Source organism: Gorilla gorilla, chromosome 13 (genome assembly GCF_029281585.2).
Source record: "Gorilla gorilla gorilla isolate KB3781 chromosome 13, NHGRI_mGorGor1-v2.1_pri, whole genome shotgun sequence".
Classification (NCBI taxonomy): Eukaryota; Metazoa; Chordata; class Mammalia; order Primates; family Hominidae; genus Gorilla; species Gorilla gorilla.
Window position 1 is genome coordinate 73,488,003 of NC_073237.2, and position 22,931 is coordinate 73,510,933.

Below are 22,931 nucleotides of genomic sequence, written 5' to 3' on the forward strand. Positions count from 1 at the left end.
CTTTATTTTATTTTCCATATGGCATTCAGTATCCAAAGGAGATCCACACACTGCATTTGATTGATATACCACTTAAATCTGTTATAGTTTATGAATTTCCTTTAGTTTCTTCTCTGCCCTTGTGTTAGCCATTTGTTGCTATCTTATTTATTCTGTACAGTTTTCCATAGCCTGTATCTTGCTGATTATGTTTTCATGCTATTTAACATGTTACTGTATCCTGTGTTTCCTTAAATCGGTATTTAAATCTCAGGGCACAGTGAGATTCAGGGTTTGGGAGTAGGGGTTGGCAAGATACTTCATAGTTGGTAGTGTGTGTTTTCAAAGGAGGCACATAGTGTGTAGCTGTCTTTTTTTTCTTTTCTGTCTTGCACTGTCTTGGAATATTTTCTTTTTTTGATGTTAGAAGCTATTTGTTGTTATTTCCTGTAATTTGGTCTTGAGGTCTGTGTCTGGAGAGTGACCATAAGCCAAAATAGCCACTTTCTAGCTTGCAGGCATGTTGGTCAGATGGGACATCGGGGAGGCAACACAACAAAACACCCTCGAGGGGTGCCCACCAGGGAGGCTGACAGGAAGTCTGACAGGAAGTCTGGAGGCAGTAGGGACGTTTCTTCATTTATTAAATGGGGGAGTTCACCAGTCTTTATGCTGGTATCACCAATCATTTTGGCTTTTCAAAAGTTTATTCTCCAGTAGATTTCTTAGGCAGGGCTCATAGGAACAATAATCCTTATTTATATTTGCAGGGTAGTTTGACTGGATTTTAAATTCTTGCCTTGAATTTTCTTTTCTAGATGATCTTAAAACATATTACTCCATGTCTTATGGCCTAGTATTGGTGTTGACAGTTCTGATGACAGTTTGACTTTCTTTCGCTTCTAAGAACTTTGCCATTTTTCCCAGACATTCAGAGCTAATTTGAAGCTTTATGTAGGGACTTTGGACAGGTAGACATCACAGCTGATGGTCAGGAACTGGTCTAGCAATTTTATGGGTTCTCAAATTGAGAGTATCTCTTGTTCTTAGGCTAGTCAGTTTCCTTTGAGAAAAATACTATTAAGTATAAGCCTGGCAGCCTACATTCCAGAAGCCAATTGGTTGAAAGAAGTGGAGGCCTCATCATTTAGTTTATAGATTTGTGCTTAAAATAACCATTTTTTAATATGGTGTTTTATTAACCGTCTCTCTGTACCTGAAGTCTCCTAGACCACAGCCTTTCTGCTCTAAACTCTGTCGAGCAAATCTGTTCTGTTGAACTCGGAGAGGAACAGTCATACAGCCCTACTCATGTGACATGCAGAGGATATTCGGTTTATTCTAAACTAATTTACCAGTATTTATATAATTATATAGATACAATTTATACATTTATATATGTAAATTATATATGTATAAATACTGGTAAATAAATTAAGAAAAAACTAATTATATATATTATATAATCATAATATATTTTATATATACATAAAATTTTCTCTCTCTCTCTCTCTGTCTCCAATCACACAATCACAGCTCACTGCAGCCTCGACCTTCCCTGGCCCAGGTGATCCTCCCACCTCAGCCTCCTGAGTAGCAAGGACTGCAGGTGTGTGCCACCAGGCCCAGCTGATTTTTGTAGAGATGGGGTTTCATCATTTTGCTCAGGCTGCCCTCAAACTCCTGAGCTCAGGCGATCCACCTGCCTCGGTCTCCCAAAGTGCTGTGATTACAGACATGAGCCACAGCGCCTGGCCTATTTGAGATACTATAGTCAGCAAAAGATAAAAAGCCCTTCTCCACTTGGAATAAATAGTAGTTAATCAGTAATATAAAACAATATTAGAGAGTGATATGTGCTTTGAAAACCAAGAAAGCAGGGTAATGTGGCAGGTAATAATTCACGTGGCGTATTAGGATTATCAAGAAATGCTTTTTTACAGTAGAAACATTTGACAGAAATCTGAGCTGTGGATTTCAGCCCTGTTGAAAGAGCTTTCCAGGTGGAGGAAAGATCAACTATAAAAGCTTTGTAGCAGGAAGGTGCTTGCTATATTCTGGGAGGTTTTAGGGGCCTCAGTAACCTTTGGGTAGAATTATTTATTAATTTCTGTTTTGGTTTAGTTTTTATTTTTTAAAGTCAGATTTATTGAGACAATTTACCTATAGTAAAACTTACCTCTTTTAGTTATAATTCTGTGAGTTTTGACGAACATATACTGTTGTGTAACTTACCTTCAGCATATACAATGGGTCTGTCAACCCTAAATATTCACTACTGCCCTTTGAGGTTAGCCCTTCTCCCCATCCCAGCACCTTAGAATCACTGCACTGTTTTTCGTTCCTGTAGTTTTGCAGTTTCCAAAGTATCAAATAAATGGAATCATGCAGTTATGTAGTCTTTCACATTTTTTTTTCTTAGCATGTGAGATTATAATTTTTGTCTTTTTATGTCTTGATCAGCCTGGTTAGAGATGTATCGATTTTATTGATACTTTGAAAGAACTGGCATTTGTTTCAATTGAATGTTCTCTGTTCTTAATTTTATTTATTTATGCTCTTTTAAGATTCCTTCCTTCTGCCTGCTTTGGATTTAATATGCTCTTCTTAAGGTGGAAGTTTAAATTATTAATTTGAGAATGTCTTTCTGTTATAAGCATTTGCTGCTATAAATTTTCCTTTAAGCACTGCTTTAGCTGCTTCCTGTAAGTTTTGATATGTCATATTTTTATTTTCATTCAATTCAAAATATTTTCTAATTTCTCTTGTGACTTTCTTTTACCCATTGTTTATTTAGAAATATGTTATTTAACTTCTAAATATTTTGAGATTTTCAGATCCCTTTCTGTTACTGATTTCTAGTTTAAATTCATTATGGTCAGGGGAGAAACCGTTTCAGTTCCTTTAAATTTGTTGATGTTTGTTTTATGGCCCAGAACATATATGATTAATCTTGGTGAATGTTTCAAGTGTACTTGAAATTAATATGTGTTTTGCTGGGTTGAATGTTCCATTTGGGCAAGTAGGTTGGTGGATAGAATTATTCAGGCTACTGATTTTCTGTTTACTGGTTGTGTTGAAGCCTCTGATTATAACCATTGATTTGCCTGTTTCTCCTTTCAGTTAAGGTTTTTGCTTTGTATGTTTTGGAGATCTCTTGTTAGGTACATATAAATGTATATGAATTTTATGCCCCTTTTGTGATTATGTAATGTGTCTTTTTATCTGTGGTAACTGTGCTTGTTCTGAAGTCTACTTTGGTAGTAATACAGCCATTCCAGGTTTCTTCAGTTAGGTTTGCATGGTCTATCTTTTTCTGTCCTTTAGCTTTTAATGGATGTTTTGTTGTTTAAAGTGGGTTTCCGTTTTTTGATGCAAAGTCTCACTGTGTTGCCCAGGGTGGTCTTGAACTCCTGTGTTTAAGCTCGCCTCAGCCTAAGTAGTAAGTAGCTGGGATTATATGTGCATGCCACCACATCTGGCTTAAAATGGGTTTCTTACAGTCAGTGTATATTTAGATCTTTCTTTTTTATCTAATCTGACAATCTCTTGGCTTTTAATTTGTGTTTAGACTATTTTATAAAACTATTGATATGATTGGATTGTAATCTGATATCTCTAATTGTTTTCTGTTCTCTAATTTTGTTTATCCTATTGTATTCATCCTTTTGGCCTGATTTTTGATTAATTATCATTTATTTTATGGTTTCTCTAGGGTTTACAATGTATATATCTTTAATCATAGTCTATCTTCCAATAATATTTTATTGTTGTACATATAGTGTAAGAATCTTACAATACCATGCTTCCAGTTCCCATTTCCTATCTTTCTTTGTATCATCATAATTTGCTTTACTTTGGTGCATGTTGAAAACTCACAATGTGTACCTACTGAATTTGGTTTAGTCAGTTTTCTTTGGAGCAATTAGTTTTCTAAAGATGTTTTATATTTTTCTTCATTGCAACTCTTTCTGTAACTACTTCATGTAGTTTCTGTCTATTGTTTGTATTTCTCTCTGAAGTACTTTCTCATTTCTTTTTTTTTTTTTTTGAGACAGAGTCTTGCTCTGTCGCCCAGGCTGGAGTGCAGTGGTGCAATCTCAGCTCACTGCAACCTCTGCCTCCGGGGTTCAAGTGATTCTTCTGCCTCAGCCTCCCAAATAGCTGAGATTACAGATGCGTGCCACCACACCTGGCTAATTTTTGTATTTTTAGTAGAGATGGGGTTTCACCATGTTGGCCAGGCTGGTCTTGAACTCTTTGACCTCAGGTGATTCACCCACCTAGGCCCCCCAGAGTGCTGGAATTACAGGCGTGAGCTACCGCATCTGGCATTTTCTCATTTTTTATAATGCAGGTCTGCCAGTAATGACTTCTGTCAGTTTTTTGGGTATAGATGAGAAGGGAGCTGGGAAAAACCTTTATTTCACCCTAATTTTTCTGAGTGACATTTTTGCTGGGTTGTGTTTTCCCCCTTTCCAACTGTTAAAAGATGTGATTTCATTGTTCTTTGTTACACATACTTTTGATGAGAAATCTATGACATTTCTTATTTTTGTTCCTCTGTACATAATTTGTCATCTTTTTTTACTGCTTTCAGGATTTATATATGGTGTGACTAGATGAGTTTAATTGTGTTTTGATATTTGTCATGTTTGGGCTTTTCTGAGCTACTTGGATGGATCTGTCTTTCATTATTTTTCATTTTTTTCTTCAAATAGTTTCTTTGCCTCTGTCTCCCTTTCTCTCCCCTACCCCCCCGGCTCCCCTGTTTTCTCCTCCTCCACTTTTTCCCTGTTCCTCTTCTTGAATTCCTAAAATTCTTACTGGATTTCTGTTTATAGTCCCACAGACTTTGGATGTTCTGTTCAAGTTTTTTCCCCATTGTTTTCTTAGTGCATTTTAATTCAAATAATTTATCTTGACCTATTTTCAAATTTACTGATTTTGTCCTTGGCTCTGATGAGTGTACTGACAGACCCACTGAAGGTATTTTCATTTATGTTACCATGTTTTTTAATTTTTAATATATCCCTTTGACTCTTCTTTTTTCCATTTTCTCTGCTATAATAATATTCACCATCTATTCATGCATATGTTCCACTAGAAGCCTTTACCATATTAATCATAGTAATTAAAATTAAAAATTTTAGTTTCAACATTAATGTTATAGATGAGTCTGATTCTGTTGATTCCTTTATTATTTGCTTGAATTTTTTCCCTTGCTTTTATTGGGCATCTCATAATTATTGATTGAATGTCAGACATCATATCATGCATAGCAGGAGTCCCCAACCCCCCGGGCTGTAGAACGGTACCGGTCTGTGGCCTGTTAGGAACTGGGCCGGACAGCAGGAGTTGAGTGGTGGGCGAGGGAGCGTTATTGCCTGAGCTCCGCCTCCTGTCAGATCAGTGGGGGCATTAGATTCTCATAGGAGGGTGAACCCTGTTGTGAACTGTGCATACGCAGGATCTAGGTTGCATGCTCCTTGTGAGAATCTAACGCCTGATGCTCTGAAGTGGAACAATTTAATCCCCAAGCCATCTCCCCACCCTCCAACCCCCCAGCCCCACTTTTGTGGTAAAATAGTCTTCCACAAAACAGCTCCCTGCTACCAAAAAGGCTGGGGACCACAGATGCATAGCATAATAGAGACTGAGGTAAATATCATAGTATTTATGTCTGGAAACGGGGATGCCTCTTTTCTGCTAAGCTATTAGCTTGGGGTGGGGGGTTGAGCTTAGCTTGGTTTGAATTTCAGATTAATACGATTTCCTTCACTACATTACTGCTTCAGTTTCCTTTAGTTGTACCTTGTGCTTAGGGTGGCTGGAGGCTGTGTTGCTCAGATTTTGCTCCGTGCTGAGCCTTTGACCTTTCTTCTACTCTTGTACCTCAGAAAATTCTGTTTCCACATTCTTAGCTCTTTCCTAGATGTTAGAGGCTCCTGCTGCTTGTTTCTTAGTGCTTGTGAGCTTGATGGTACCTATTTGGGGAGAAGGCAAGGTGGTTTGGATAAGCTTGTTAGTGTCCTTGTCCATTTTCAGTCCTAGCCAGGGCTATTTCTGTGAGTCTCAGAAATGGAGTATTCTTGGCCATCCTGCCCCTCCTCCTCATGGCATCTGATTGATATCTCTCGTATTTCCTATGTGGGATTGACTATCCTTCTCTTCCCCAGCAGAGGGAGACCTCTAATCATCTGGCCCCAGGAGAGTTCTTGTTCTTCCCCTAGAGTTTTATTTTATTCTTGTCCCTAGGATACTGTATCTTCACCTGTGCCCTGAGGGAAACAAGGTTTACTGACCTTCCCCTAGTTTCTTATGGCTGTTGTTTTGAGTAGATGATAATCTTGGTGGTGCTTTGGGCCTTTTCTGCAGTGGAGGTTCCTCACCTTTTCCAGGGTCATACCAAGGAAAGCCTTCTCTTGTTTCCCTCTTGTACCCAGCTCCCGTCTTTCTCAAGAGCTCCTCACGTGTGTGGCTCCCAGGGATTCTGCATCTCACATTAGTCCACACTTATCCTTTATCATTTTAGCTGAATTATTCTTACCTATATTGTATAGTATCTGACATCTCTTTCTCCTCTCTACCACAAGTGAGCTGGTGCTTATTTTCTCTCTCTCCCTGAAGGTACCTGTTTGTCCTTAGATTTTTAGGGATCTTTGTTGTCCTGTGACCTCAGATTGCTAATGGTTTTAAGAAAGTTATGATATCATAGTTTATCGGGTTTTTTTCCTTTTCTTAAGGTTTGGAGGGGCCCTCACTCCAGCTTTGTGCACCGTAGGCAGAAGCAGGACTGTAGACTTCTTTTCAGCCCTGTCTTGTACCTCAGCCTTCAGAGGTCACTTATACCTCTGGTTCTGGAGGATTCTTTGTTCTGTAGTTGTAACTGATTTGCTTGTTGATGGCTCTTCAGCTCCCTGTTCTTGCTTGCTTCTAGCGTTTAGGAGAATTGAGAAAGTTATGAGCTTAGTGCTCTGTCCCTCTTCCAAAATTTTTTTTAACATTTTACATCTCCTGTTGTCGCCACCATTTTTAACTGTTATTGCAGAGCTTGAGATTTTTAACCACTTTAGGTAATTTCTGGTTGGCAATTAAGATGGCCCTTTACAATCTGATAAGGAACAGAAGTATAGCAATAGGAGGAGACTCCTTTGAAGAATCCAGAAAAATCTATTCACATACCTCATATCAAGAATAGATTTCAGTAAGGTGTAGATGTACAGTGTTTTTCAAATTTTTGTCAGTGAATCAAGAAATACATGGTTACTCATTACGAAAGTATACTTGCAAAATGAAAATGCATATTCAGATATTTCCTCTTCTCCATTAAAAAAAAAAAGAAAAAAAGAAAAAAAGCTGGAGCCACATCTACTACCTTGATTTTATGACCCACAAAGGAAATTGCCACCACCAATTTGTAAAAGTTTGTAGTGTAGGTTCCAATAAACCAGTTATAGTAGAATTGTTGCCTCATTTGTACTTGGCTTGTGAATACTTGGGAGATTTTCTAACTATGTTTTGTTATTTTTTACTGTTTTATTTTTGTACTGAAAATACATCATTTCAAAAATGGATTGTGATAATTAAATTTTTTCTTATTAAGGCTGTTTATATCACTGGAAAAGAAGTTTTCAGCTTCAAAATGGTTTCTTACATGGATGCAACTGCTGGTTCTGCATACACAGATATGAATGTGGTTGACATTCAGGTTAATTTAATAGTTGGTTGCATTGAAGTAGTTTTTGTCACGAAATTTCTATATTCTATATTGGTAAGTATTTTATTAAATTATTATTTATTTTATACTAATTGGAAATTGCTATATGTCAAATATGGATGAAGACTAGTAAGAATTCCTTGCTTGAGATTTTTTCTGATTTTTTAAATCTTCTGGGTACCATTTATTATACATAATAAATGTGTAGTTCCTTATTTATATAACATCGTTTTGACATAGGAATATTCCAATTAATTGAAATATATATTTCATATATTAACATTAAGTATATGTGCATTATATATCATAAATATGTTATATATTAATTAGAACCTTCGTTTTATATGTCATTGGCTTAAGTCTTCGTTTTACCTGACTTGCAACTATAATTTAAAAATACTGAATATATAATTGAAGTTTGTTTTGGTCTGAAGTCATCATTAAGAAAAGGTTATTTTAATTTTCTAGAGACAAGGTCTTGCTCTGTCACCCAGGCTGGAGTGTAGTGGCATGATCGTAGCTCATTGTAACCTTGAACTCCTGGATTCAAGTGATCCTCCCGCCCCAACCTCCTGAGTAGCTGAGACTACAGGCGCATATCACCATGCACATACCACCAAGCTAATTTTTTTTTTCTTCAAGTTTTTATAGAGACGGGGGTCTGGCTGTGTTGCCCAGGCTGGTCTTGAACTCCTGGCCTCAAGTGATCCTCCTGCTTTGGCCTCCCAAAGCGCTGAGATTACAGGCATTATGTCCGGCCCAAGAAAATCATATTTTCGATTGCATTGTCATTCTGTGAATATCAGGGACTTTAAGGAGTTAGATTTAACCCCTATATGACACCACCCTAAGGCATTTCGGTTCTTATTTCTGCTTTTCTTGTTTCATTTTGTTTCGGTTTTTGTTTTTCCCTTGCTGTCAGCTGATATTTTTTCCTATGGGTGTGATACCTATCTACATAACATCACTATTCATTCTTTTAAAATGCTGTCTCAGTGTTTTAGTGTATGAACTAGGTAATCAAATCTAAGGCTGTAGTGGAATAAATAGGCCAAGTGTGGCAGTTCTTATAAGCAAGAAAAGTATTTGCGTGTTCATTTGAATGTATTTGGGAATGTGGAGCCCTCTTTTGTTATTTCAGAATTCTAGGTTAATTCCATATAACATTGCTGTTTTGTGATCTTTTAAGCCATAACATCATTTTGTACACAAAAATGTAAAGATAAACAAGTATTCCTTGTTGAATTTCTTCTCTTTTAAAAAAAATTAGAGTTGGGTTCTTGCTCTGCAGCCCAGGCTGGAGTGCAGTGGCGTGCTCCTAGCTCACTGCAGCCTCGAACTCATGGGCACGAGCAAATCCCACCTCAGCCTCCCAAGTAGATTAAATTAGTAGGGACAACAGGCCCTGCTAATTTTTTATTTTTAATTTTTTTTAAAGACACGATCTCGCTATATTGCCCAAACTGGTCTAGAACTACTGGCCCCATGTTATCCTACTACCTCAGCCTCTTAAGTAGCTAATTTATTTTTATAACCAAAAAAATCATGTCACTTGAGCCCTCTTGTACTTATACTTAGAAATTACTAAAATGTTAATTTTTTCTTTGAACATGAAAATTAGGTATAAGAGTATAAATATAGGTAATTATATTTTATGTCATTGAAGTTTTTTTTTGGAATTTGGAAAATTATTTTGAAACTTCTTAAACATATTTTATTTATTTATTTACCTTACAAATATAAATAAGCTCTCTGTCCACTGAGGTTGTATAGAGAAATAGGGTTGTTTTCCATTAGGGAAAGTGAGATAAGGGAAGTAGATATCTGTAAGACATTCCAGCGATCCCATTTAGCTTTGTTCTGAGGACTAGATTTTTATTTTATCTGTGTCTTTGTGTTTCTCAGTTTTTGTGGCAGAAAATTAAGATTTAATATAGACAGTAAGATTTTGAATAAATAATGCTTGGTTGTATCAAGTAAAAGTTATTTTTTTAAATGGAGGTAAAACCATAAATATCAATATATATTTAATAAGTCTTATTTATTAATAACCTTAATATAATTCTGTTATCTTACAGGCTTTTATAGATAATTTTCAGGCAGCTAAACAAGCCTTGGCTGAGGCAACTGTTCAGGCAGCTGGAATGGCTGCTACTGGTGTAAAAGAACTCGCACGAAGGAGTTCCAGAATGGCACTGGATATTAACATCAAAGCCCCAGTTGTGGTCATCCCGCAGTCTCCAGTTTCTGAAAATGTTTTTGTTGCTGATTTTGGACTAATTACAATGACAAATACCTTTCATATGATAACAGAGAGCCAGAGCTCTCCCCCACCTGTTATTGATTTGATAACAATAAAGCTGAGTAAAATGCGACTATACAGGTAAGCTTTTCACAAGTATATTTGTGTGGAATGAAATATTTTTCTAACTTTTTACATTAAAGACTTTGATGTCTTGAGTAGTCTGTTTACAGTGAGATTTTATTTTATTAATTATACATAACTTAGTGATTCTCTCTTCCTTAAGTATATTTTGGCAAAATCAATTGTAGTCTTTGCATTTTAAAAAACCTAGAAAGTGTTTGAAAATTTCTCCTTAGGTAATTAGGAAAACTGTAAAATGTATTATCTGAGGAAGTATATTTGTGCTTTTTTGTGGTTCATTATAAATTACATGGCTATGGAAAAAATGAGGAATTTCTAATGTAATATGTTTATTCACTTTGCAAGTACATTATCATCTTATCTTCTCTGTCAGTTGTTGCTGTGGTTCTGATGCTGTAATTTAAACAAACATGCAGTAGCATACAACCTTATTCATTAACCTGTATTCGTTAAGCATAGGGTTAGGAAGTAGGCGGATAACCAAATGTTCAAATAGTTGGAGAGCTTTTATACTGTGTCCTCTGTGTTTCTGTGCTGTTTCTAATTGCCCATTCTGAATTTATGCCCTATTTTCCAACTTGAATCCTTCTCTATTTATACTTCTCAACTGCCCTCTTCCTTTTTTCTGTCATTTTTCTTTGATATAATTCTCTTGCTTGTCTCTTCACCTTATTTTTGTCTCATTTTTTACTTAACTAACTCCCATTCCCTACTTCTCTTTAGCTTCCTATGAGTCTGTCTTTCCCTCCTGTGCTTTCTTTGATCAATTGTATATTTTTAAAGCAGCTTTATTGAGACATAATTGACACAGAGTAAGTTGCATATCTTTAATGTTATACCATTTTATAAGTTTTGATATGCATACGTTTCTGACAGTTTATGTACAGTTGTATTACTTCTTCCTTAAGTATTAGGTAGAATTTACCAATGAAGCCATCTCGTCTTAGAGTTTGCTTGTGGGAGATTTTTAAATGACAGTTTTCATTTCTTTAATTAATTTGGGGGCTATTCAAGTTATTTTTTCTTGAGCGATCCTCCCTAATTTTTTAAAAGAATTTATCCATTTCATCTAAGTTGTAAAATTTAATGGCATAAAGATTTTCATAATGCTCCTTATTTATTAATATCTGTAATGATGTGTCCTCCCTCATTCCTGATATTTATAATTTCTGCCTTTGTACTGATCAATCTGGTTAGCGATTTATCCGTTTTATTGATCTTAAGCAGTTTTTGGTTTTATTGTTTTTTCTTTTTTTTGTTTTCTCATTCATTGATTTCTGATTCAATATTTATTATTTCTTTCTGCTTACTTTAGGTTCAATTTTGCTCTTTTTGTAAGTTTTTTTAGGTGATAGCTAAGATTATTGATTTGAAACATTTCTTCTTTTCTAATATATGACGTGCTATAAATTGGAGTACTTTATAATATTGTGCTATGAATTTCAAGTTACTCTATAAGTCTGTGTAGCTCTCTTCTCTCTGGTATTTTATCATATAAACTAGCTACCTTGGTTTCTCTTGGACTCTCAGCTCTTATCTTCTCTACTCTGGGGCTTTCCTGGCCTTCCCCTGGGTCCCCCCTCCCTGTACCATGGCCTGTTAATTATGGTAAAACAATAGTAAACTGGGACAATCGTAGGGCTCACCTCATTTTTTTTTTCCAACTCTTTGGAATCACTATCCATTTTTGATGTCTTGTGTCTTGAAAACTATTTTTAAGTAAATTTTGTCTGTCTTTTTTATTGGGTGGCAGGGTTGTTTCAGGCAGGAGTGTTAACCCATTCATGTTACTCCATCCTAGATGGAAGGAGAAATTTCTGTCACTTGAGCATTTATTAAGCACCAAATCTATCCCAGGCATTGTGCTAAGAATAAGAAATACAATAGTGAGCAATCTTTATAAGGGATTAATAAATAATCCCTACCTCATTGGGTTGTTGTGGTAGGTACTGTTTAATAAATATAGTGGGCTGGTGCATAAAATGGGATCACATTTTGAAAAGGTTCTAGAAATTAGGTCAAAAGGAGACAAAACTAGAGGTTGGAAGGATAATTTGGTAACTATTGAAGTAATTCACATAAGAATTATAGGTGACTTAGTCTAAGGTAAGGGAGTGAAGTAGTGGAGAGCTAACCAGAATTTATAGTAACTGATGGTTGAATGGGTGTGGGAGTTAAAGGAGAAGAGAAATTAAAATTCACTTTAGGTTACAGGCTTGGAAATCAGCGTTTGATGATGATACACTTCACTGAGATAAGACAGAACAATGCAGAAAAACCCAGTAGAATAGAGATAGTAATTATTTCTCTAATGGGCAGAGTAGCCTGAAAGTGGTTGCATGACTTCTACATGGAGAGATCTTGAAAGAAATCCAGAAGGCAGTGGAATATATGTGCCTAGGTGATGCACATAGGTGATGCTGTGTAGACTTCTAGGTTTAGGAGTTCTTAGTAATAATTTGTGCTAGTCACTGAAGCCTTTGGAATGAGCACAGTCACAAAGAAAGCTTGTAGAGTGGGACATATGAAGAAGAATGCTGAGGAATACCAGTGTTTAAATAATTGACAGAAAGAGGAACCCTCAAAAGAGACTAAGTAGGAGCAGACAGAGAGATGAGAAACCAGGAAAATGTATTTGAGGCAGCAGTGAGGGTCCTGCTGATATTGTTAACTATGAATTAATAGTATATCATTTTTTTCATGCAGTACTTGGTATTTTGTATTTGGAATCCAACAGTCAGTTGGATTGAGACAAAACTGAATTTTTTTGCCAAGCAAGTGTGACCGAAGGTAGTGGAACAGGATTTTAATGATTGAGAATCATGTTGATGGATAATAGAGAGGTGATATGGTTTGGCCATGTCCCCACCCAAATCTCATCTTGAATTGCAGCTCCCATAATTCCCACATGTTGTGGGAGGGACCTGGTGGGAGATAATTGAATCATGAGGGTGGTTCCCCCATACTGTTCTCATGATAGTTAATAAGTCTCACGAACTCTGATGGTTTTAAAAGGGGAAACCGCTTTCACTTGGCTCTCATCCTCTTTTTGCCTGCCGCTGTGTAAGATGTGCCCCTGTGTCTCCTTTACTTTCCGCCATGCTTGTGAGGAAGGGGTCCAGTTTCAGTTTTCTGCAAATGGCTAGTCAGTTTTCCCAACACTATTTGTTAAATAGGGAATCCTTTCCCCATTGCTTGTTTTTTCAGGTTTGTCAAAGATCAGATGGTTGTAGATGCGTGGTGTTATTTCTGAGGCCTCTGTTCTTTTCCATTGGTCTGTATATCAGTTTTGGTAACAGTACCATGCTGTTTTGGTTACTGTAGCCTTGTAGTATAGTTTGAAGTCAGGTAGTGTGATGCCTCCAGCTTTGTTCTGTTGGCTTAGGATTGTCTTGGCTATACGGGCTCTTTTTTGGTTCCATATGAAATTGGAAGTAGTTTTTTCTAACTCTGTGAAGAAAGTCAGTGGTAGCTTGATATGAATAGCATTGAATCTATAAATTACTTTGGGCAGTATGGCCATTTACCACAGTGAGATACCATCTCACACCAGTTAGAATGGCAATCATTAAAAAGTCAGGAAACAACAGATGCTGGAGAGGATGTGGAGAAATAGGAACACTTTTACACTGTTGGTGTGCGTGTAAATTAGTGTAACCATTGTGGAAAACAGTGTGGCGATTCCTCAAGGATCTAGAACCAGAAATACCATTTGACCCAGCCATCCCGTTATTGGGTATATACCCAACGGATTATGAATCATTCTGCTGTAAAGACACATGCACACGTATGTTTATTACAACACTGTTCACAATAGCAAATGCTTGGAACCAACCCAAATGCTCATCAATGACAGCATGGATAAAGAACATGTGGCACATATACACCATGGAATGCTATGCAGCCATAAAAAAGAATGAGTTCATGTCCTTTGTTGGGACATGGATGAAGCTGGAAACCATCATTCTCAACCAACTAACACGGGAACAGAAAACCAAATACCACCACATGTTCTCACTCATAAGTGGGAGTTGAACAGTGAGAACATATGGACACAGGAGGGGGAACATCACACACCGGGGCCTGTTGGGGTGGGAGGCAAGGGGAAGGATAGCATTAGGACAAATAATTAATGTATGTGGAGCTTAAAATCTAGATGATGGGTTGATGGGTGCAGCAAACCACCATGCCACATGTGTACCAATGTAACAAACCTGCACGTTCTGCACATGTATCCCAGAACTAGTATGAAAAAAATTAGAATTATATTGTTTTGTGCTGTAAATAGCTTTTTTCTTAATAATATGCTGTAAATTTTCATGTCATTATTTTGAGTGCATAAATTTTTCCAAATATTCCTGTTTTTAGAAAATCTAAATCTGCCTTTTGTTAGAAATTTGATTCTAATATATATACATTTTTGCTATTATAAATAACACTGTATTGATGATTGATATCTTTATTACGTCAGTACTTATGTAATTGTCTACTCATTTCTTTGGAATAATTTATTTCCTGAGAATGAGTTCCTAGAAATAGAATTACTCAGTTATAGAGTGTAGCCAGTTTTTCCTGAAATAATTTTAAAATAATTGATAATTGAAAATGCAGTTGCTGGGCACGTTGGCTTACGCCTGTAAACCCAGCACTTTGGGAGGTTGAGGATGGCAGATTGCTTGAGCTCAGGAGTCTGAGACCAGCCTGGGAAACACGGTGAAACCCCATCTCCACAAAACATACAAAAATTAGCTGGGTGTGGTGGCATATGCCTGTCATCCCAGATACTTATGGGACTGAGGCAGGAGAATCACTTGAGCCTGGAAGATTGAGACTGCAGTGACCTGTGTTAATGCCACTGCATTCCGGCCTGGATGACAAAATGAGACTGTCTCAAAAAAACAAACCAAACCCCAGAAAATGCAGTTTAGTTACAACTTCTTAGAAAGCGCATAAAGAAAAATAGGAATTCATGTTTGTGACTAGGTTCTTTATACATTAATCCAACTTGACTGCAATTTAGCAAATATTTATTCATTATATGGCGCATGCCAGTCATCTAAGTACTGACAAAAAGCAAAGAATAAGATGAACATAGTTCCTGCCCTCATGAAGCTTTCATTCTAATTAAAAATATAGAGGACATAATAAACTATTAAAATGCAATATATTAAATGCAGTGATGGAAAAAGTATAAGGTGCATGTGGGAGCACGTAGAAAAGGTGTATTTTGTCCATATATTGGGTAGTACTGATAAGAAAAGTTTTTCCAGAGAAAGTAATCTTTTGACATAACAGTTTTCTTTCTCGTAGTTTGTCCAAAGGACAGAAATTTACTCAAAGATATATAGATGAAGATATAGATACAGATATATAAAATCCAAGTATTTGTTATGGTGAAGAATTGGAAAATATGAAATTTTAATCATAGAAGGTTAATTAAAATACTAGTATAGCCATTTATTCTAATATGGCTATTAAAATTATATATGCATCCTAGCCTAACTGAAAAAAAGAAAAGAAAACCTATGTGTGCAGCATTCCCTATGGGGCTTTTAGATTCCTTAACCTATTACCGTTAAGTGGAGACTGCAAGCATGCAGGCATATGTAAATTTGGTGTCACTCTATCATTCATTCATTAAATGGCTTGGTACCAGGCATTTTGGGAGATCCCTGATGAACTCTCATATTTCTCTCCTATTGATTAAATGATTGCCAAAATTGTACAGTCATGATGTTATACCTTAGTTTAAGGATTTGCTGCTAATTAAAATATAAGTACATTATTGAGGAGTAACACTTTGAGATTGTCACTTTGAGGTACAATGGGAGGCTTCTATGGTCATATTGTTACTTGAAGGGGTTCAATTGACCTACTACATTTTTCTTCATTCCTGAGCATCAGTCTTACCTTTATAAGTGCTTGGAAAGGCAAATATAGTTCAATTTAAATTGTATGTATTCAGCTATTTTAACTCATAGAAATAAAAATTGCATATGGTGCTACTTATTTTTTATAAAGTAAGGGAATATGTGATATTCTGTTACTTATCTAAATCAGTGAGTTAAAATGTTTTTATAATGATGTCTTATATAATGTTTGTTTACAAATTACACAGAGATAATTTTTTTTTTTCCCCGAGACAGTGTTTTACTCTTGTTGCCCAGGCTGGAGAGCAATGGCATGATCTTGGTTCAATGCAACCTCCGCCTCCTGGGTTCAAGTGATTCTCCTGCCTCAGCCTCCCAAGTAGCTGGGATTACAGGTGCCCACCACCACGCCTGGTTACTTTTTGTATTTTTAGTAGAGATGGGATTTCACCATGTTGGCCAGGCTGGTCTCGAACTCCTGACCTCAGGTGATCCACCCGCTTTGGCCTCCCAAAGTGCTGGGATTACAAGCATGAGCCACCACTCCTGGCCTACATAGAGATAATTCTTATTTTAATGGTTTACTATACAACTTACAACTTATATACTTTTGCACTTTTTACCATATTACAAAATTGTATCTAAACATACATATTTTTCCCTTTTTTTTTGGAGACAGAGTCTTGCTCTGTTGACCAGGCTGGAGTGCAGTGGTGCGATCTCGGCTCACTGCAACCTCCACCTCCCAGGTTCAAGCAATTCTCCCACCTCAGCCTCCTAAGAAGCTGGGACTACAGGCGCATGCCACCACGGCCAGCTAATTTTTGTATTTTTAGTAGAGATGGGGTTTCACCATGTTGGCCAGGCTGGTCTCAAACTCCTAACCTCAAGTGATCTGCCCGCCTCAGCCTCTCAGAGTGCTGGGATTACAGGTGTAAGCTACTGTGCGTAGCTCTATTTCTGTATAATATAGAACACTCAGCTCAGTGTAAGTCACCCAGGTTTTTAGTGGGATAGAACATCACTCAACTCATTTTGACAGATAAAAAAAAAGTCTGATAGATTTTTTTTCCCTTTATACCCAACAAATTATTGATTTCTGCTATTTGCATATAAAAGGATAAATTTAAGTTAATCTTTTTTTAACTACCTGAATGTGTATGAAACAATTTAAAAGAATGTTATCTCTACTTATAGATCTCGATTTATTAATGATGCATACCAGGAAGTACTGGATCTACTCCTGCCATTAAATCTTGAGGTGGTGGTTGAACGAAATTTATGCTGGGAGTGGTACCAGGAAGTTCCTTGTTTTAATGTAAATGCTCAGCTGAAACCAATGGAGGTAACTTTTTTTGGATACTTATCAATTTTTGTTTTGCTTGTTGAAAAATACTGCTTGGGGACACAAGGCATCATTTGAGTGGAATTTGTATATACATAATCACCTTGGTCAGAATTGAAATAGTGATTATATTAAACTAGAATTCATTTTAAAATGGTCTCAATTTATTCTTTTAACAAATATTACTGGAGATAAAGTGGCAAGGAAGCAATGACATTGTCTCTGACTTTATGGAACTTGCCAGTCTAATGCAGGGGTTGGTGGTGATGGTGATCTGGAAGGTATAGTAGTAGTTAGATAGTAAAAAAGTAATCAGACACATAATTAAAATAGTTATAAATTGTGGTAAATTTAATGAAGTGAAGGGGTGGCCTGCCCCTCCACACCTGTGGGTATTTCTAGTCGGGTGGGACGAGAGACTGAGAAAAGAAATAAGACACAGAGACAAAGTATAGAGAAACAACAGTGGGCCCAGGGGACCAGCACTCAGCACACCAAGGACCTGCACCGGCCTCTGAGTTCCCTCAGTTTTTATTGATTATTATTTTCATTATTTCAGCAAAAAGGAATGTAGTAGGAAAGCAGGGTGATAATAAGGAGAAGGTCAGCAAAAAACATGTGAGCAAAAGAATCTATGTCATAATTAAGTTCAAGGGAAGGTGCTATGACTGGACGTGCACGTAAGCCAGATTTATGTTTCTCTCCACCCAAACATCTCAGTGGAGTAAAGAATAACAAAGCAGCATTACTGCAAACATGTCTCGCCTCCCACCATAGGGTGGTTTTTCTCCTATCTCAGAACTGAACAAATGTACAATTGGGTTTTATACCGAGACATTCAGTTACCAGGGGCAGGCAGGAGACAGTGGCCTTCCTCTATCTCAACTGCAAGAGGCTTTCCTCTTTTACTAATCTACCTCAGCACAGATCCTTTACGAGTGTCGGGCTGGGGGACGGTCAGGTCTTCCTCATCCCACGAGGCCATATTTCAGACTATCATATGGGGAGAAACCTTGGACAATACCTGGCTTTCAAGGGCAGAGGTCCCTGCGGCTTTCCACAGTGCATTGTGCCCCAGGTTTATTGAGACTAGAGAATGGCAATGACTTTTACCAAGTATACTGCTTGTAAACATTTTGTTAACAAGGCACGTCCTGCACAGCCCTAGATCCCTTAAACCTTGATTTCATACAACACATGTTTTTGTGAGCTCCAGGTTGGGTCAAAGTGGCTGGGGCAAAGCTACAAATTAACATCTCTGCAAAGCAATTGTTTAAAGTACAGGTCTTTTTCAAAATGGAGTCTCTTATGTCTTCCCTTTCTACATAGACACAGTAACAGTCTGATCTCTCTTTCTTTTCCCTACAATGAAGGACACAAATAATAGGCATGGTGCTGTAGTCAATTAGATATATTAATATAGAATTTATTGGAAAGATCTAGGTTAGAAATACTAATTTTGGTGTCACCAGCATATAGATGGCATTTAAAGCCATGGAAATATATGAAATAATCTATACAAAGGAAGAGAAAGTATTAGAAGAATTCATAAGTTGAAAATGAAAATGGCAAATGTGTCACCACCTTAGTTTCACTTTCTTATTGGTTGACATTGCTTCAAAGATCTCTCATGGAACTGCCCACAAGTTCATATTTTTTTCCCTTGACTGGATGAAAGTCAAAAGTGTGTCGTAGGCTTTGCCGAAGTGATGGCAACATACGCTCTGGGAGGTTTCTTTAAGAAACCTACTTAACAAATCCTTCTTCCCACCTCACAGTTTCCCTTTCTATTTCTTTCTGTAAAAATTTTACTGATTGCGAGAAAACCATCATTTTAGAGATTTCAAACTTTTTTTCTTTTTTTTTTTTGAGATGGAGTCTCACTCTGTTGCCCAGGCTGGAGTGCAGTGGTGCAATCTCAGCTCACTGCAAGCTCCGCCTCTGGGGTTCACGCCATTCTCCTGCCTGAGCCTCCCGAGTGGCTGGGACTACAGGCATCCGCCACCGCGCCCGGCTAATTTTTTGTATTTGTAGTATAGACGGGATTTCACCGTGTTAGCCAGGATGGTCTTGATCTCCTGACGTCGTGATCCGCCCCCCTCGGCCTCCCAGAGTGCTGGGATTACAGGCGTGAGCTATCACGCCTGGCCGAGATTTCAGACTTTTAAGTCAAATGTATATTCAGAGCATAAAACAAGATGGCATTATGAAAATCTTAGTGTGTAAGATAATAATGGCTGCTTTAACTTATAGGGTAGGAGATGGAAGTTATCTTTTTAAGATAAATATTTGAAGTCTATTTATATTGGTAAGATAACAGATAGAAACTCATAAAACATATAGAAACTTATAAAACATAAATAGTATGTTCCACCCAGCATGCTGGGGCAGTTGCCATCCCACTGGGCCCAGTTATTAGGCATATTTGTGTGGGGCAGCAAAGACACTGCTTTCTCATGCTCTTCCCAGGTAGAATCCATACAGAATGTCCTGGTGATGCTGCCAACAATCTGTAAGTGCCCAGCTGCCTTTTGAGGCCAACCCTCTAGGGTAAAGTTGGGGCTTCCCTTACTCTAATTCACCTGAGTAGTTGGTTAGCTGCTGTTGCAGCTCACCCCAGAGCCCAGATATTTGTTCCCTCCTGGGCCTCATCTTCTGTGCCAGGGAGAGGCTAGAATTGGTTGTGAAATCATTTAGTCTAATGCATCCAGACCAAGTGGAGCAGCTTGTGATTTCTGACTTGTCAGATTTTCAGTGGTTGCATACACAGCCTGTCCTGACATGTAGATAATGCAGATCAGCAGCCCCGGGATCCTTACAGTTCTTTGAACTTCCTCCACTGAGCTCCTGGCAAAAGTGAAGGAAGAGTGCCGATTAATAATCAGTATTTGAGGTGCATGCGATAGACAGATACTAACTGGAAGACATGGTTTAGAAGTTGTAATATTTAATTTCATCTTATTATATGAACTCTTTTTGCAGTGTCTGCTACATAGTTACAAAATAAGTGTCATGAATAAAGAATGAAGGAATGAAAGCTTAAAAAAAACCCAAAACATTAGTAGTATGTATAAGGTACACATGGACTTAATTTTAAAACACTAAATTAGTATGTCATCTTTGAAATGCAGTCAAAGAAAGCTTGGTTACAAGTAAAACTTGTTAAATATTGTGGGATTCAAATTATCTCCTTGGGGTCATAACAGCCAAAAATCCTTTTTGTTGTTTTGACAAACTTAGAAGTGACCCAAACTCAAAGATCTTTTTTACATTATTTCTGTTGTGTTAGGGTTCTCCAGAGAGAGAGAGAGAGAGAGAGAGAGAGAGAGAGAGAGAGAGAGAGAGAGAGAGAGAGAGTGTGTGTGTGTGTAAAGAGAGGGAAAAGGGAGAGACTTATTTTAAGGAATTGGTGTACATGATTGCGGATGCCACCAAGTTCAAAATGTACAGGGTAGGCCAGCAGGAAGGATATCCAGGGAAGAGGTAGTGTTGGAGCTCTAGTCTGAAGGCAGTCTGCTGGCAGAATTCTTGCTTAGAGGAGGTCAGTCTTTTTTTATTGAAGGCCTCCAACTTCAATACAAAGCGATTGGATGAGGTCCACCTACATTATGGAGTTTAATCTGATTTACCTAGAGTCTAGAGATTTAAATATTAATTTCATCTAAAAAATATTTTCACAGAAACATTTAATGTTTGACCACATACCTAGGTACTGTGACTGAGCCAAAGTGACATACAGAATTAACCATCACAGCTATTAAGGCAGGTGTTATGCTGTTGATTTGGGACTAAATTTGTAACAGCTAGGATTTGAAATTGGCTCTTTATTTTTTTTTTTTGAGACAGAGTCTCTGTGTCCCAGGCTGGAGGGCAGTGGCGCGATCTCGGCTCACTGCACTCTCTGCTTCCCAGGTTCAAACAATTCTCCTGCTTCAGCCACCTGAGTAGCTGGGATTACAGGTGTGCACTATGCCTGGCTAATTTTTGTATTTTCGGTAGAGTCGGGGTTTCACCGTGTTGGCTGGGCTGTTCTCTTAACTCCTGGCCTCAAGTGATCTGCCCGCCTTGGCCTCCCAGAGTGCTGGGCTTACAGGCGTGACCCATCACACCTGGCCTGAAATTTTTAGCTCTTTGAGTTAGTTCCTAGTTTATGTGTGGACCTAAGCATATTAACCATTTAGCTTCAGTGTCTTATAAATATAAATATCAGGATTGCATTAGCTGGGCATGTTGGTACATGATTGTAATCCCAGTTTCTTGGGAGGCTGAGGTCAGAGGTTGAGCCCAGGAGTTTGAGGCTGCAGTGAGCTAGGATTGCACCACTGCATGCCAGCCTGGGTGACAGAATGAGACCCATTCACTAACTACCTAACTAAATAAATTCATTTCAGGATCATATTCCATATACCTAGGACTTTTTCAAGGTTCAAATAAAATAGTTCATGTAAAACACATTGTGAACTCTAAAATTTTTGGTTAACCAAATGTATCATTTTTTATTATTCTACATTTGTAAAATGAGGTGCTTACTAACCAAAAAAATCCAAAGTAGACAGATAACTACTTAAAGTTCATTTTAAAGGTTTAAAATTACTATATTATTTGGTACATTAATAACAAATAGTTCTTTATTCATAACTTCATTGGTATTAACACCTAATTTAGTTCTATATTTCACAAGCTACTAAAGAGCACATGGTCATTTAGAAAACTGAATATTCAGTTTGTAAAAATGTTTAATTGGTGTGGTAGAGGATTGAAACAGTCTTTCATTTTTCTCCTCTGAGAATTTTAACTGCAGTTAAATTCTGCAATGAAGTAGCAGTGCTAAAAAGAGCAAATCTTTTTTTTTTTAACAGTTCATTCTTAGTCAAGAAGATATAACAACTATTTTTAAAACATTGCATGGCAATATATGGTATGAAAAAGATGGTAGTGCCTCACCTGCTGTAACAAAAGACCAATACAGTGCCGCTAGTGGAGTTACTACTAATGCTTCACACCATTCAGGAGGTATGTTTTTAACTTCAAATTTCTTTCTGCTTTCCTCTTTCTCTCTTTTTTATTTTATCTTCTTCCCTCCCCTTCCTTCTGTTTTTTCCCTCCTTCCTCCCCTCTTTCTCCCTCTTTTCCTTCTTTCTTTCCTTCTTTTTCTTTAGTTTGGGCAAAATAAGATTTGTAAATCTGTTTCTAATCAGCTAATTCCATTCAGACATCTCTAAATTGTCTATGTTATTAGTCGTTGTGTTGATTTTTTTTCTTTGAATGAAAGTTCCTAGTCCTGTTGTAACAAAATTCCTCAGTATATATTCATGTTTTCCTGACTTCCTTGTAGCTCCTCATTTTCCATTTTTCTCCCCTTCCCCCATCTTCTCCCTATCCCTAGTGTGGCATATATCCCAAACGAATCTTTTATATTGATATTAGGAATATCAAAGTATTAGAGGTGCAAAGAGAGGGTGATCGTCAGTAGATGGTGGAGTTTAACAAATATTTGGGAGATGGATGGAACAGAGTAGAAGGAAGCAGAACTTAGAAAGAGGCTTCATCTAATGTTGGATCCAGTGTGCTCTGTGGAATGTGGCTGGTTTCTGAGCTCAGCACCAGCGCATACAGAGGGTCAGTTAGTGC

At 37.4% G+C, this 22,931-nt stretch overlaps 1 protein-coding gene across 6 annotated transcripts in view; it reads left to right on the forward strand.

Annotated features, from left to right (window-relative positions):
* Positions 1–22,931, forward strand: part of VPS13A (vacuolar protein sorting 13 homolog A) — a 238,492-nt gene that overhangs the window by 108,461 nt on the left and 107,100 nt on the right. For all 6 annotated transcript variants that reach the window (XM_019033908.4, XM_055351759.2, XM_019033909.4 and 3 more), the window contains exons 32-35: positions 7,586–7,753; positions 9,778–10,082; positions 17,153–17,300; positions 22,160–22,313. In XM_019033908.4, coding sequence (XP_018889453.4) covers positions 7,586–7,753; positions 9,778–10,082; positions 17,153–17,300; positions 22,160–22,313 — 775 coding nt within the window. The remainder of the gene's footprint in view (positions 1–7,585; positions 7,754–9,777; positions 10,083–17,152; positions 17,301–22,159; positions 22,314–22,931) is intronic.